Source organism: Trichechus manatus, unplaced genomic scaffold, assembly GCF_000243295.1.
Source record: "Trichechus manatus latirostris isolate Lorelei unplaced genomic scaffold, TriManLat1.0 scaffold00032, whole genome shotgun sequence".
NCBI classification, from domain to species: Eukaryota; Metazoa; Chordata; class Mammalia; order Sirenia; family Trichechidae; genus Trichechus; species Trichechus manatus.
This window is the reverse complement of record NW_004443968.1, coordinates 12,422,179-12,436,053: the sequence shown is the minus strand read 5'-3', so window position 1 is coordinate 12,436,053 and position 13,875 is coordinate 12,422,179. Positions and strand designations below refer to the sequence as shown.

Here is a 13,875-nt window from a genome sequence, read left to right as displayed (position 1 = left end):
AGAACATGTTGCATGTTCTAGCCATAACTGCCTCTTTATATTTTGAATATTTTGAAAATGCAGAAATTAGCAGGCAGAGGAACTACATTTCTGAAGACACTTATTGAATGTAGACGATACAGAGAAAAATAAAATGATCACTTTAGTTTTTCTAAATTTCCACATACCTTTTAGAACCTAGCTCTATGAGCTTTAAAAGTTGGAAAAGACACACTTTCTATTTAACTGAATTTCTATTGAGTAAAGATGAATATATCTATTGAGATTTCAAATGTAAAAAGTAGCCAAAGGAAGGCAGGTCCAGTATCCCTACGAAGGACAGCACTTTCCATGACCCTTCCCTAAAGAATAGGCCAGTGTTGATGGTGCCCATAATGGTACATCATTCAGTGATAGGAAAAATTCACGAGCTCAAAGAAAACCCATCTCAAAGTGGGCAGATTTTGTTTGACTAGGATTTCCACTGAATTTGATCCAAATAAAAATAGTTCTTTCTCTTTTCCCTTTGTTTATCAACCTGAATGACTGGTTAATCTAGGCCATCTTTGTCCTCCATTCATGGTGCACATTCATGAAGAAAGATCTTTCTACTATAGCATTCGATTTCCCCTTCTAAATCCACTACATTCACCAACAAAATAACTAAGATTCATTGACTCCTATCGGGAAGACACTCTAAATAACTGAGTTCTGTTTCTAAATAGAAACTATTCCTAAAAGTTCCTTTCCCAGGAGCTCTTCATTTTTATTTATTTTTAATGATTTCCACTTATGTTTCTGAATCAAATTTTAGTTAAAACTAAATTTGCAAGTATTCTAGTAGGAGCTCTCTGCTATCTCATTATTTAATGTTTCAACATAGAATTCACAACTTAAAAGCAAGAAAAAATGAAAACCCAGTATTGTTAAAATTACCTCATCTGCTCCTTTCTTTTCTTCTGGTTTAGAAGGTGATCCACCGGTTTTTCCACTGACATGCTATTTAAAAAAAAAAGAAGAAGAAGACGAACATGTTTACTAGAGGAAGGTAATACAAGATAATATAATAGTCATTTTAATCACAAAAGGCTAAATGCATAGAACTTAAAGACATGGACCCCTTTAATCTACCTCCTCAGGATGTTGGTAATCCTACACCAAGACAGGTGGCTTTCAAAAATCAAGGGAAGCTACAGACATTCATTTGGGATCTAGAAAGGCAGTTTGTAATTAACCAGATGCAGATCTCATGGTAATGCCAAAGTGGCATCTCATCTCCTACAAAATGCCTCATGGAATTATAAAGCCCAAATTGCCATCATGGGAGACATCTGGTTCATCATGGAGATGAGATCTATAAAGACCATGTTGAACCTGAAGTTATAATTACGACTCAGTTCAGTCTGGATTTAAGGGAGGACCACAGCTTTCCAAGTCACCCATCACTTCCGATGGCTCTTGGAAATCCCCTAGAGTTCTTCCATCTGAGTATTCACCAATTTGGAAAGCTGCAACCTGAAGTGGAAAGGCCATACCCACAACTTCTTCTATTTATCTGGCATTAGGATTTCATTATGTCCAGAAACAGAATTATTTTTCATACTGTGACACTGGAAATGAATATAAGTCTCTTCATGTGGTACATAAAATCTTTAAGTAGTTTACATGCTTGTTTCCTTTGATGCTGATAAAACAAAATACACCACAAAGTTTGCTGCATTTTTCTTAAGAAATAAAAAAAAAAATTACAAGTTCCTCAAGAGATGATACAAATAATTATTTCATTTTCCATGAGACCAGAAGAACTAGATGGTGCCCGGTTACCATTACTGTACATTCTGATCAAAGATTCTATAGACGAATCCTGATCAAAAGGGGTAAAACAGAATTTAAAATTCTCATGGAATCTAGACTTTCTGAAGCCATAGTGGCTGGATGAACCCCTGAAACTACTGTCCTCAGATGATCTTTAAACCTTAAACCTTAAGCCAAAAATATTCCCTAAAGTCTTCTTAAAACCAAATAATAATTTAGCTTAACTAGTAAAGAATGTCTGCCTTGAGCATTGTGTTCTTTTAAGATCTATCTGCATGGGATCAAACTGACAACAGCAACTTGAAAGATTAGACAGGAGACTTAGGGGGCAGTGAATTTATGTTAATGGTGGAGGAACAACTCAGAAAAGGAGGGTGAGAATGGTTGCACAACTTGAAAAATGTAATCAGTGTTAATGAATTGTACGTGAAGAAACTGTTGAATTGGTGTATGTCCTGCTGTGTATATTCTCAATAACAACAAAAAATAAACTAAATTGTTTTAAGAATTAATTAAAAATAACAAACAATTATTTCATTTCTTGTATATTGTGGAATGTACGAGAAAGTGAGAAAAAGGAACTCAGCACTGGGTTCAAGCCTGATCACCCTCAGTTAAACCAAAATATAAAATACCATTTTGTTCCCTAGAGCAGAAGCACAACCTGAATATGTAGTTCAATGAAATTTTTTAATTTACAAGAGTGATAATAATGGGAATAATTTACATTATTATTTATAAGATACTTTCATATATATTCTTATTTATATCAAAAAAAGAGGCTCATGTGATTTTATATATTAGAAAACTAGTAACAGTCATTTTGTATTTTACACAAGGACACATAACTGGTAAATGGGAAAAAGGTCAAAAACCAGGTTTTCTGATTTAAAATCTATTGCGTGCTACTGTAACATGCCAAGTAGAATAACATTCCCTTTAATCATATCAACAGATATGCTGGTTAAAAAATGGTCTTAATAGTTCTTTGTATGAAAAACTAGCAAGAAATCACTTTCATGAATGGGTAACTCTTCCTAAAAAGAACGTGGTCATGGATTAAGCTAAAAAAAAAAAACCAAACCCATTGCCATCAAGTCAATTCCAACTCATAGAGACCCTATAGGACAAAGTGGAACTGCCCCATAGGGTTTCCAAAGCTGTAATATTTACAGCCCCCACGTGTCTGTCAGTTTGTCATACTGTGGGGGCTTATGTGTTGCTATGATGCTGGAACCTATGCCACCAGTACTCAGATACCAGCATGGTCACCAATGGCGGACAGGTTTCAGCTGAGCTTCCAGACTAAGTCAGACTAGGAAGAAGGACCCGGCAGTCTACTTCTGAAAAGAATTAGCCAGTGAAACCCTTATGAAAATAACAGCAGAATACTGTCTGATATCGGGCCAGAAGATGAGCCCCTCAGGTTGGAAGGCACTCAAAAGACATGTGGGGAAGAGCTCCCTCCTCAAAGTAGAGTCGACCCTAATGACGTGGATGGAGCCAAGCTTTCGCAACCTTCATTTGCTGACATGGCACGACTCAAAATGAGAAGAAATAGCTGCAAACATCCATTAATAATCAGAACAAGGAATGTACGAAGTATGAATCTAGGAAAATTAGAAATCGTCAGAAATGAAATGGAACGCATAAACATCGATATCCTAGGCATTAGTGAGCTGAAATGGACTGGTATTGGCCATTTTGAATCGGACAACCATATGGTATACTATGCCGGGAATGACACCTTGAAGAGGAATGGAGTTGCATTCATCATCAAAAAGAACATTTCAAGATCTATCCTGAAGTACAACACTGTCAGTGATAGGATAATATCCATACACCCACAAGAAGACCAGTTAATATGATTGTTATTCAAATTTACGCACCAACCACTAAGGCCAAAGATGGAGAAACTGAAGATTTTTACCAACTTCTTCAGTCTGAAATTGATTGAAATGTTATCAGGATGCACTGATAATTACTGGTAATTGGAATGTGAAAGTTGGAAACAAAGAAGGATTGGTAGTTGGAAAATATGGCCTTGGTGAGAGAAATGATGTCGGAGATCGCATGATAGAATTTTACAAGACCAATGACTTCTTCATTGCAAATACCTTTTTTCACCAACATAAACGGCGACTATACACATGGACCTTGCCGGATGGAATACACAGGAATCAAATCAACTACATCTGTGGAAAGAGGTGATGGAAAAGCTCAGTATCATCAATCAGAACAAGGCTAGGGGCTGACTGCAGAACAGACCATCAATTGCTCATATGCAAGTTCAAGTTGAAACTGAAGAAAGTTAGAATAAGTCCACGAGAGCCAAAGTACAACCCTCAGTATATCCCACCTGAATTTAGAGACCATCTCAAGAATAGGTTTGACGCTTTGAACACTAATGACCGAAGACCAGACGAGCTGTGGAATGACATCAAGGACATCATACATGAAGAAAGCAAGAGGTTATTAAAAAGACAGGAAAAAAAGAAAAGACCAAAATGGATGTCAGAAGAGACTCTGAAACTTGCTCTTCAATGTCAAGTAGCTAAAGCAAAAGGAAGAAATGATGAAGTAAAAGAACTGAATAGAAGATTTCAAAGGGTGGCTTAAAAAGACACAGTAAAATATTATAATGATATGCACAAAGAGCTGGAGATAGAAAACCAAAAGGGAAGAACACGCTCGGCACTCCTCAATCTGAAAGAACTGAAGAAAAAATTCAAGCCTCGAGTTGCAATAGTGAAGGATTCTATGCGGAAAATAGTAAATGACGCAGGAAGCATCAAAAGAAGATGGAAGGAATACACAGAATCATTATACCAAAAAGAATTGGTCGACGTTCAACCATTTCAAGAGGTAGCATATGATCAGGAACTGATGGTACTGAAGGAAGAAGTCCAAGCTGCACTGAAGGCATTGGTGAAAACCAAGGCTCCAGGAATTGACGAATATCAACTGGGATGTTTCAACAAATGGATGCAGCACTGGAAGTGCTCACTCATCTATGCCAAGAAATTTGGAAGACAGCTACCTGGACAACTGACTGGAAGAGATCCATATTTACGCCTATTCCCAAGAAAGGTGATCCAACTGAAAGTGGAAATTATCAAACAGCATCATTAATATCACATGCAAGTAACATTTTGCTGAAGATCATTCAAAAGCAGCTGCAGCAGTATACTGACAGGGAACTGCCAGAAATTCCGGCCAGATTCAGAAGATGACGTGGAATCATGGCTATCATTGCTGATGTCAGATGGATCCTGGCTGAAAGCAGAGAATACCAGAAAGATGTTTACCTGTGTTTTATTGACTATGCAAAGGCACTCGATTGTGAGGATCATAACAAATTATGGATAACACCGAGAAGGATGGGAATTCCAGAACACTTAATTGTGCTCATGAGGAACCTGTACACAGATCAAGAAGCAGGTGTTCAGACAGAACAAGGGGATACTGCGTGGTTCAAAGTCAGGAAAAGTGTACGTCAGGATTGCATCCTTTCACCATACCTATTCAATCTGTATGCTGAGCAAATAATCCGAGAAGCTGGGCTATATGAAGAAGAAAGGGGCATCAGGATTGGAGAAAGATTCATTAACAACCTGCAATATGCAGATAACACAACCTTGCTTGCTGAAAGTGAAGAGGACTTGAAGCACTTACTGGTGAAGATCAAAAGACCACAGCCTTCGGTATGGATTACACCTCTACATAAAGAAAACAAAAATCCTCACAAGTGGACCAATAAGCAACTTCATGATAAACGGAGAAAAGATTGAAGTTGTCAAGGATTTCATTCTACTTGGATCCACAATCAACAACCATGGAAGCAGCAGTCAGGAAATGAAAAGACACATTGCATTGGGCAAATCTGCTGCAAAAGACCTCTTTAAAGTGTTGAAAAGCAAAGAAGTCACCTTGAAGACTAATGTGCGCCTGACCCAAGCCATGGTATTTTCAATCGCATCATATGCATGCAAGGCTGGGCAATCAATAAGGAAGACCAAAGAAGAACTGACGCCTTTGAATTGTGGTGTTGGCAAAGAATACTGAATATACCATGGACTGCCAAAAGAATGAATGAACAAATCTGTCTTGGAAGAAGTACAACCAGAATGCTCCTTAGAAGCAAGGAGGTAAGACTACGTCTTACACACTTTGGACATGTTGTCAGGAGGGATCAGTCCCTGGAGAAGGATATCATGCTTGGTAAACTACAGAGTCATTGAAAAAGAGGAAGACCCTCAGTGAGATGGAGTGACACAGTGGCGGCAACAATGGGCTCAAGAATAACAATGATTGTGAGCATGGCACAGGATTGGGCAGTGTTTTGTTCTGTGGTGCATAGGGTCGCTATGAGTCGGAACCGACTTGACGGCACCTAACAACAACAACATTTATGGAAACAGACTGCCAGATCTTTCTCCCATGGAGTGGCTGCTGGGTTCGAACCACAGACCTTTTGATTAGCAGCAAAGTGCTTAACCAGTGTGCCACCGGGGCTTGGTGAATGAAACTCCCTACAGGCTTGATTTAAGATACTATTTTACCTAGATGTCCTAGTCAAGGGTTTGTTTGTACACAGTTGATGACAATCAGTAGTGAGTAATTAATGAGTCTTTTAAAAAAAGAAACCATGTTAAAGTGTATGTATGCGTATAAATATGTATGTATATATAAACTCGTTGCCATTGAGTGAATTCTGACTCAGAGCGACCCTACAGACAGAGTAGAACTGCTCCATAGGGTTTCCAAGGAGTGGCTGGTGGATTTGAACTGCCGACCTTTTGGTTCGGAGCCATGCTCTTAACCTCTGCGCCACCAGGGCTCCTATATATGTATCAAAAAAAAACAACAACGACAACAACTCATTGACATCTTGTCAATTCTGACTCATAGTGACCCTATATGACAGAGTAGAGAACTGTCCCACAGGGTTACCAAGGAGCAGCTGTGGATTTGAACTGCCAACCTTTTGGTTAGCAGCGAAGCTCTTAACCACTGCACCACCAGGGTCCCATATATACATATAGGGGGATATTATGTAGGTTCCATATAATAGTCCGGGAGAGGTATATGTAATGAATGTTTTAAAAACGTTAGGTTACAATGACAACTTAAAAATTGTATATTGTTAAAAGCGACTATTTTGTGATCTTTAAAAGAAATATTTGCTCTCAACAGAAATTGTTTTTATAATATACAAAAGTATGATGACATAAAAATTACTTATAGTCAAATGGCAATTGTTTTTGAGAGTTCCATAGGTTATATTTTTCCATTTTCTTTACTTTTTTAAGCCCAGATTTTTTAATGAAAATTCTCAAACACCAAAACATTGAAAGAATAATACAATGAATGTCCATATTCCTACCACTTAGATTCAACAACTATTAATATTTGTTACCATATTTTGCCATATTTGTGTTACCTAACTATCTAATTCTATGTCTACACAGCCTGTATTTGAAAGTAATTGCAGACATCATGAAACTTCACCTCTAGAATATCACCACGCGTTTCCTTAAATTGAGGACATCTTCCCATATAATTCCAATACCATTATCACTCTAAGAGAATTAACAAGAAATCTCTAATGTCATTCAACACCCAGTAAACAGCAACTTTATAAATGAACCATTGACTATTATTCAATATTCAGCAGTCTATTAATAATGTAAAACCATTTATACTCTTTCACTGAGAGATTCAAAGGGCCTGATTCTGAAATTCATGGGTATAATCGAGCACTTTCCACATAACTGAGCTGGCGGAATGAAATATTTGGGAATGATATATGTCAAATTTGTTCCAATTTAGGAACTTGCAACAGTCTTTCTAAAAGTGAAGAGAAAACTTTGTTTTCCACTACTTTGTGGAGAGCTGGTAAGCTGGGGAGAGGTGAGAGAAGCATGGAAAAGGGAAGAGAACTGAACCACAAAACTAACTGACAAACCAGGGGGGCGTTTCCCTGTACGAGTGAAAAGAAATGAACACTTCTTAAGCATCTGTTCTCTGCTAGGTCACAAACCCAACAAAACTAAACCAGTTGCCATCGAGTTGACTCCAATTCGTGGAAATCCCATGTGTGTCGGAGTAAAACTGTGCTCCATAGGGTTTTCAATGGCTGTGATCCTTTGGAAGTTGATTGCCAGGACCTTCTTTTGAGGTGCCTCTGGGTGGATTCAAACCACCAACCTTTCAGTTAGCAGTCGAGCGCTTAACGCTTTGTGCCACTCAGGGACTCTGTGCTAGGCCCAGTGCTGTGCATTTCATCTAAGTGACCTCACTTACTCTCCACAGTAAAGAAACCGAGGACCTGTAAGGTGAGATCCTCCTTAGTCGTTATCACTTAGAATTATTATCTGTGGGCCACAGACTGGACACTCTAGATCTAGTGAAAAGCTAGCTGGGATCTTGTGATTCTGACCAAGAAAGTCTCAACTTAGTGAAAACACACAATATGCACAGAAAAAAAACTTCCTAATCTAAACTTGACTTGTTTTATAAAATTAATCAAACACACCAAAACAAAAACCAAACCCGATGCCATCAAGTCGATTCCAACTCATTGCGACCCTATAGGACAGAGCAGAACTATAGGATCCAGTAGGGTTTCTGAGGAGTGGCTGGTGGATTTGAACTGCTGACCTTTTGGTTAGCAGCTAAACTCTTAACCACTGGATCACCAGGGCTCTGATCAAACACACAGTACTTACAAAATCCATCCTGTACAAGCAGCTGAGAGGGAGGTCAAAGACAGGAAGAGCAGGATCCCAGCCCTCAAGCAGTAAAGAGTTTCACTGGGAGGACAAGGTCACAAAAGACAGGAAATAACATGGGAGCTAAGATGAGGCATAGAGGAGGTATGTGCTATAGGAGTTCAGAGGCAAAGAAAAAACAGGATAAAATGCTTTTCTGTTTTCCCTCAGAGGTCATACTTTCCCTAAGGGCCCTCCACTTCCCCTGGCATCATCACGTATTTGGCAAGTATAGCTTTCCCTTGTCCTAGTTCTAAGAGGTAGCCTTTATATGCCTAAACTCTTCTGTCACAGCAAACCTATAAAGCTGTCAGGAAATCAACAAAGCTAGAGCGATAAGGCTAGGACCCTGGACTCTGGTCCAGTTAAGGTCTAACATTAGCACGAGGCTTTGGAACATGTAGGTACCTTCCCTACAGTTACCCAGATACACACACAGACAAAGGTATATGCCATACTAAATAAAATAAAACCAAACAGACTTCTACACATATGAAAGAAGAGAGAAGGCAGAAAAACTGAGTCTTTCCAAGTCCAGATCCAACTGTGAAAGACTCCCAAGTGCTAGGGTGTTTTTGAAATGCCTTTTGCTTTATTAAAAGAAAAAAAGTGAGGTTTTTTCCAGGGGGACAAAAATGTTCTAAAATTAGATTGTGGTGATAGTTGCACCATGCAGTGAATATACTAAAAAAAATACTGAATTGTACACTTTAAATGAGTGTACTGTATGGTATGGTATGTGAATTATATCTCAATAAAGCCGAGTTTTTAAAAACTAGTAAAGGTTATTTGAAAGCAATTCGAAATTTTCCTTCTCCAGCTCAGAGATGAGGCCAGAGAGCTCAACATTTGTATGTCCAGGAATGGCTGTAGTAAAATCATAAAGCAATAAAAGGTTATCCTGGTGCCCTCTGGACTCTTCTAGTGCACACAGCTCATCCCTCTCACTCCACCCCGACAAATGCTGAGAAAGGCTTGTTCCAGAGGGTTCATGAGGGTCAGAAAGCCTTCAGGTTGGCAGTGGCTTTCCCCCTTCATGGGGCTCCACAATCTCTGGGGTGCTTTTGGAAGCACACTGCCAGAGCCCCACCCAGGAATTTAGATTTAGTTTGTCTGGGGTGGGGCCTAGCCATGATTTTTTTTTTTTTTAAATCTCTTGTTGATTTTAATATGCAGCCAGGGTTGGGAACCACTGGTTTTGGAGGAGAATCTGTGAGCACCATGACAGCAAATGGAAGTCTGTGCTCCTGAAACCACCTCACTGAGTCGGCTCCCGTGGGAAGCTCCCAGGTCAGGCAGGCTGGGACAGCTCTCAGCCCCTCCTGAGTAAACTGATTGCTCAGTGAAGGAGCACAGTGCCCTGTGTTCACGCCAGCATCTCCTGACTAATTCTGAGCCTTGCTTAGTAATGGCACACATATCTTCATACCTGCATGAGTTTCTATTTTTTTAGTAAAGCAAACAAAGTAGCACTTTATTATATATTCTCTGGCTTACTAATTGCTTCATAAATGTATATCTTGCTTTCCCAGCTAGACGGTAAATTCCAGTCTTTTTTTTCCAGTTCTGTGGTGGGGGCGTGACAAATAATTCTGGATTGGATGATTTCATTTCCACAAACCTCTAAATGTTTCCTGAGTTATTTTGCTCTTTCAGGTCAGTAAGCTAGATGAGAAAGAAAGAGGCTGAGAACACAGCTTGAATGATTAAGAGACAAGATTAATGTCCAAATTGATATTTCCTATGAAATTCCAAAAATCTATTCTTGTATGTATTGTACTTGCTAAAACAGGATACTTATTTCAACAGTATTCAGCAAACAAGCAGAAGGACCAAGATGTAACGCTAGTTTAGTTTCAAAACACTCTCTGTGAGTTCAGGCCCTGGGCCTGTCTCCCCACAGGATTCCTTGCCTTTTCCCTGCTGTTTGGTGGGTGGCGGGGCAGAGGGTATCTACTGGCTGGGTTTCCCAGGCTCCCTTGATGAATGGGCTTAGGCTGGGTTTGGCCAATGGGAGGCTCTAGCAAGACAGCAGAAGTGGGGAGGGGGGTGGGGGACGGTGGAGAGGAAAGAGCAATATTTCCCCCCTCCTCTCTGTCTCTGGGGGGCCTCTCCAGTAGGGTTTCCTACAGGCCAGGCCAGCTGTGTTTCCACCCTCCACAGGTGACCCTAGTAGCACTGCTTCTCCCTCTGTCCCTCCAGCCTAGGGTTGGTAGCCTCAAGAACCCATTGAGTCGATTCTGACTCATAGCTACCATATAGGACAGGGTAGATCTACCCTATAGGGTTTCCAAGGTTATAAATCTTTATGGAAGCAGCCTGCCATATGTTTCTCCCAAGGAGTGGCTGCTGGGTTGGAACCACCAACACTTCTGTTCGTAGCCGAGTGCTTAACCACTGCCCCACCAGGGCTCCTGCCTTCAATTTCTAATCTCTGAGTTACCACACCTCCCCGGTTGGTTTCTCCCCGGTTGGTTCCCCAGACTCTTCTGTTACCTGTGTAACCAACTCCCTGCGTTACACTCCCTTTGTTTTAAATACTCAAAGAGTGGTTTCTGTCCCATGGTTGGCTCTGACTGATATACCCTGATAAGGCAGAAAGAGAATGGTTTGTAAAGCTATGTGACCTTGGTCAATGATTTAACCTTTTAGTTTTCTCCTACTATAAGGGGTCAATGGTACCTACCTCAGAAATTGGCATATTTATGAAACCAGCTAATGTTAATAAAGAATCTGGCCCATTGCCTAATTCATCTGAAGAACACAATCAAAGTTATTTCACTCCCTTCTTCTCTGACATCGATCTGATTTTGGTAAATTAAGAGACAGTAAATGAATATGAGAATTAAACTAAGGTATGAAGGTTTCATCTTCTAAGGCTGTATACATCACAGTAGAAGAATTCTGTTTTTCACCTTCCTTAGACAGTACAAAGGAACAAGGTCCATCTCATAAGTTTTTGTTTAGTACTTTATCTCATAATTTTATTATATTAGTCTTCCATCTCCATATTCCAAAAAACTAAACCCATTGCAATTGAGTCAATTCTGACTCATAGTGACCCTACAGGACAGAGTAGAACTACCCCATAAAGTCTCCAAGGAGCACCTGGTGGATTCAAACTGCCGACCTTTTGGTTAGCAGCCATAGCTCTAAACCATTACACCACCAGGGCTCCATCTCCATATTACAGCCTAGGAAAAATAAAGAACACTCTACAGCAAATTGGTCACAGAGATGACATTAAAATTCCTAATTCCCATGCTTTAAAATACTTTGGATGGGTGTGTGTGTGTTGGTGGGGGGTGGGGGTTGGATAAACAAAACAAGATAGGCAAACACTGATCATTCTTGGTTTCGGGTACATGGAGAGCTCATTATACTATTCTCTCTTCTTCTGTGTATGTGTAAAAATTTTCCTAATAAAAAGTTTTAAAAACTTTATAATCCCCTTATTTCAAGAGTATGTGTCTCCCCTGTATCACCCAAAGGCAATATCTTAGCCATTTTACTTAGTTTCAATACTGAAAACCTCAAACTCATAAAGAAGGCTAATATGAGAGGCAGGCTGATTTATTCAAAGGAAAAAGAAAAATCAGTGAGTACCCACCATGTGCTAGGTGCTACAGGGAGAATGATCATTTTGGAAATGTAAGAAAATGGAAGGCCTGGCTTTCAATTCATGATACCTTTCTGCCCTTCTACAAATATTTATTACCAAATTATAAAAATATAGGAATAACTATCTTCGGGATTCTCATATAAAGAAAATACATATTAAGGATTAACTACAGAACTATAATTCTTAAACTCCTATGCTTCATTGAACCCCAAGTATGCTTTTTATTAACATTTTAAGACTCTGAGAACAAGACGAGGTGCACTGCAAGGGTATACACCTTTGCCCAATTTTCAGAGGTAGCATTTACTGCCTAATCACCACAGTGTAGCTTCTGGGATCCAGCTGCAGTAAAGCTTTTTGAGTTTTTCTGTTAAGGCAAGGGAAGTATGAGAATTTACATAGTTGTTTTATTGCTATTGTAGTGCCATAAGGATAGAGTTTGGTTTTATCTACGAAAAATGCAAGCGAAGACCAGGTAAGGATCATCTGAACAACTTTTGTATCCATAACACTCTGCATGGAAACTGACATACAGTAGGTGGACAGTAAGCAAATGTGAACATTGTTGGTGTTTTTCACCTCACTCTTGTTTCTGTGGGTTCCCTTTGTTTACTAATGAGCCCACAGAATGATCTAGAGTCAAAATGAATTCCATGCATTTTCAGGAAACTAACCATAGACGATTTTCTCTTCTGGGTTAACTGACTTGCCCATCCCAGCAGGCAACTTGAATATAAACAGTATTTGTTGGATGGAGCTGTGTTTGCATTTTTCTTAACTGGAAGACACACACACACACACACACACACACGTATTTTCTTTAACAGTAGCTGAAAAGCTTTTTGGATAAGTTTTCATTAAAAGAAAATGGCGCAACTTGAAGAGCAGAACTTTAGAATAACATTAATAGGATTTCCTTCTTAAAATCACCTTAAGGGAAAAAAATGATATCGTCTACCTAGAGCAGTCTTGTGTTCCACACAGACAGTTCGCTCAGAACTAATTACCCACGCATCCACCTTTGAATTCCAAATGACCACCCACTGTTTCCACCCCCAGAGAGCTACATCATTCTTTAAAAATCACTTGTAGAATATAACTTTCTGGGAAGTGTCAAAACTAAGTAAAAATATCAGGAGATGTTACTTTTAGTTTGAAAAGCTCATCTGCAACGGGGAGCAAACCAACTCAGGGGTTGCCAACCAAAAGAGGAAAGCTGTATTCTGACCCCAGTGCTCCCCAGCACCCCAAAGCCAGTGCGGTTTTCTGCAGACCCTTTAATTTTGCATTCCTTACTCCTAAAATTCACTGCAGCCAAGTGGTCAGTCCTGCCACGGAAGGCTTGCAACACTCCTCCCAGGCTGGCTGTAATGAATGACCAGGCTTCCCAAATGGCTGGGCACCTTGATCATGCTGCCACTGGGGCCATCGGTCTAATTAGGCTAAGAAACACCTTTAATTAACATGGCTTAATTGAATCAATTTATGACTTGCGAATGTTATTATGGGTTTAAACCAAATTTACACTCATTCATGCTACATCATTATGATGTTCATCAGACGTACTTCAAATTTAGCATTTTAAAGGTTTTGTTTTTTAACCCTGACAACATAATTCTTCAGAAAATAAGATCAACAGTATTGATGATAACCAATGTGGAAATACACATTACAAAGTTTCACTTA

The 13,875-nt window shown here is 39.5% G+C and overlaps 1 protein-coding gene across 1 annotated transcript in view; it reads right to left on the bottom strand.

Moving 5' to 3' along the window:
- The window catches only part of CAST (calpastatin), a 119,124-nt gene that overhangs the window by 103,577 nt on the left and 1,672 nt on the right, over nt 1-13,875 (bottom strand). The window contains 1 exon segment of the mRNA XM_023730076.1: nt 916-978. Within this exon segment, the coding sequence (XP_023585844.1) occupies nt 916-978 (63 nt within the window).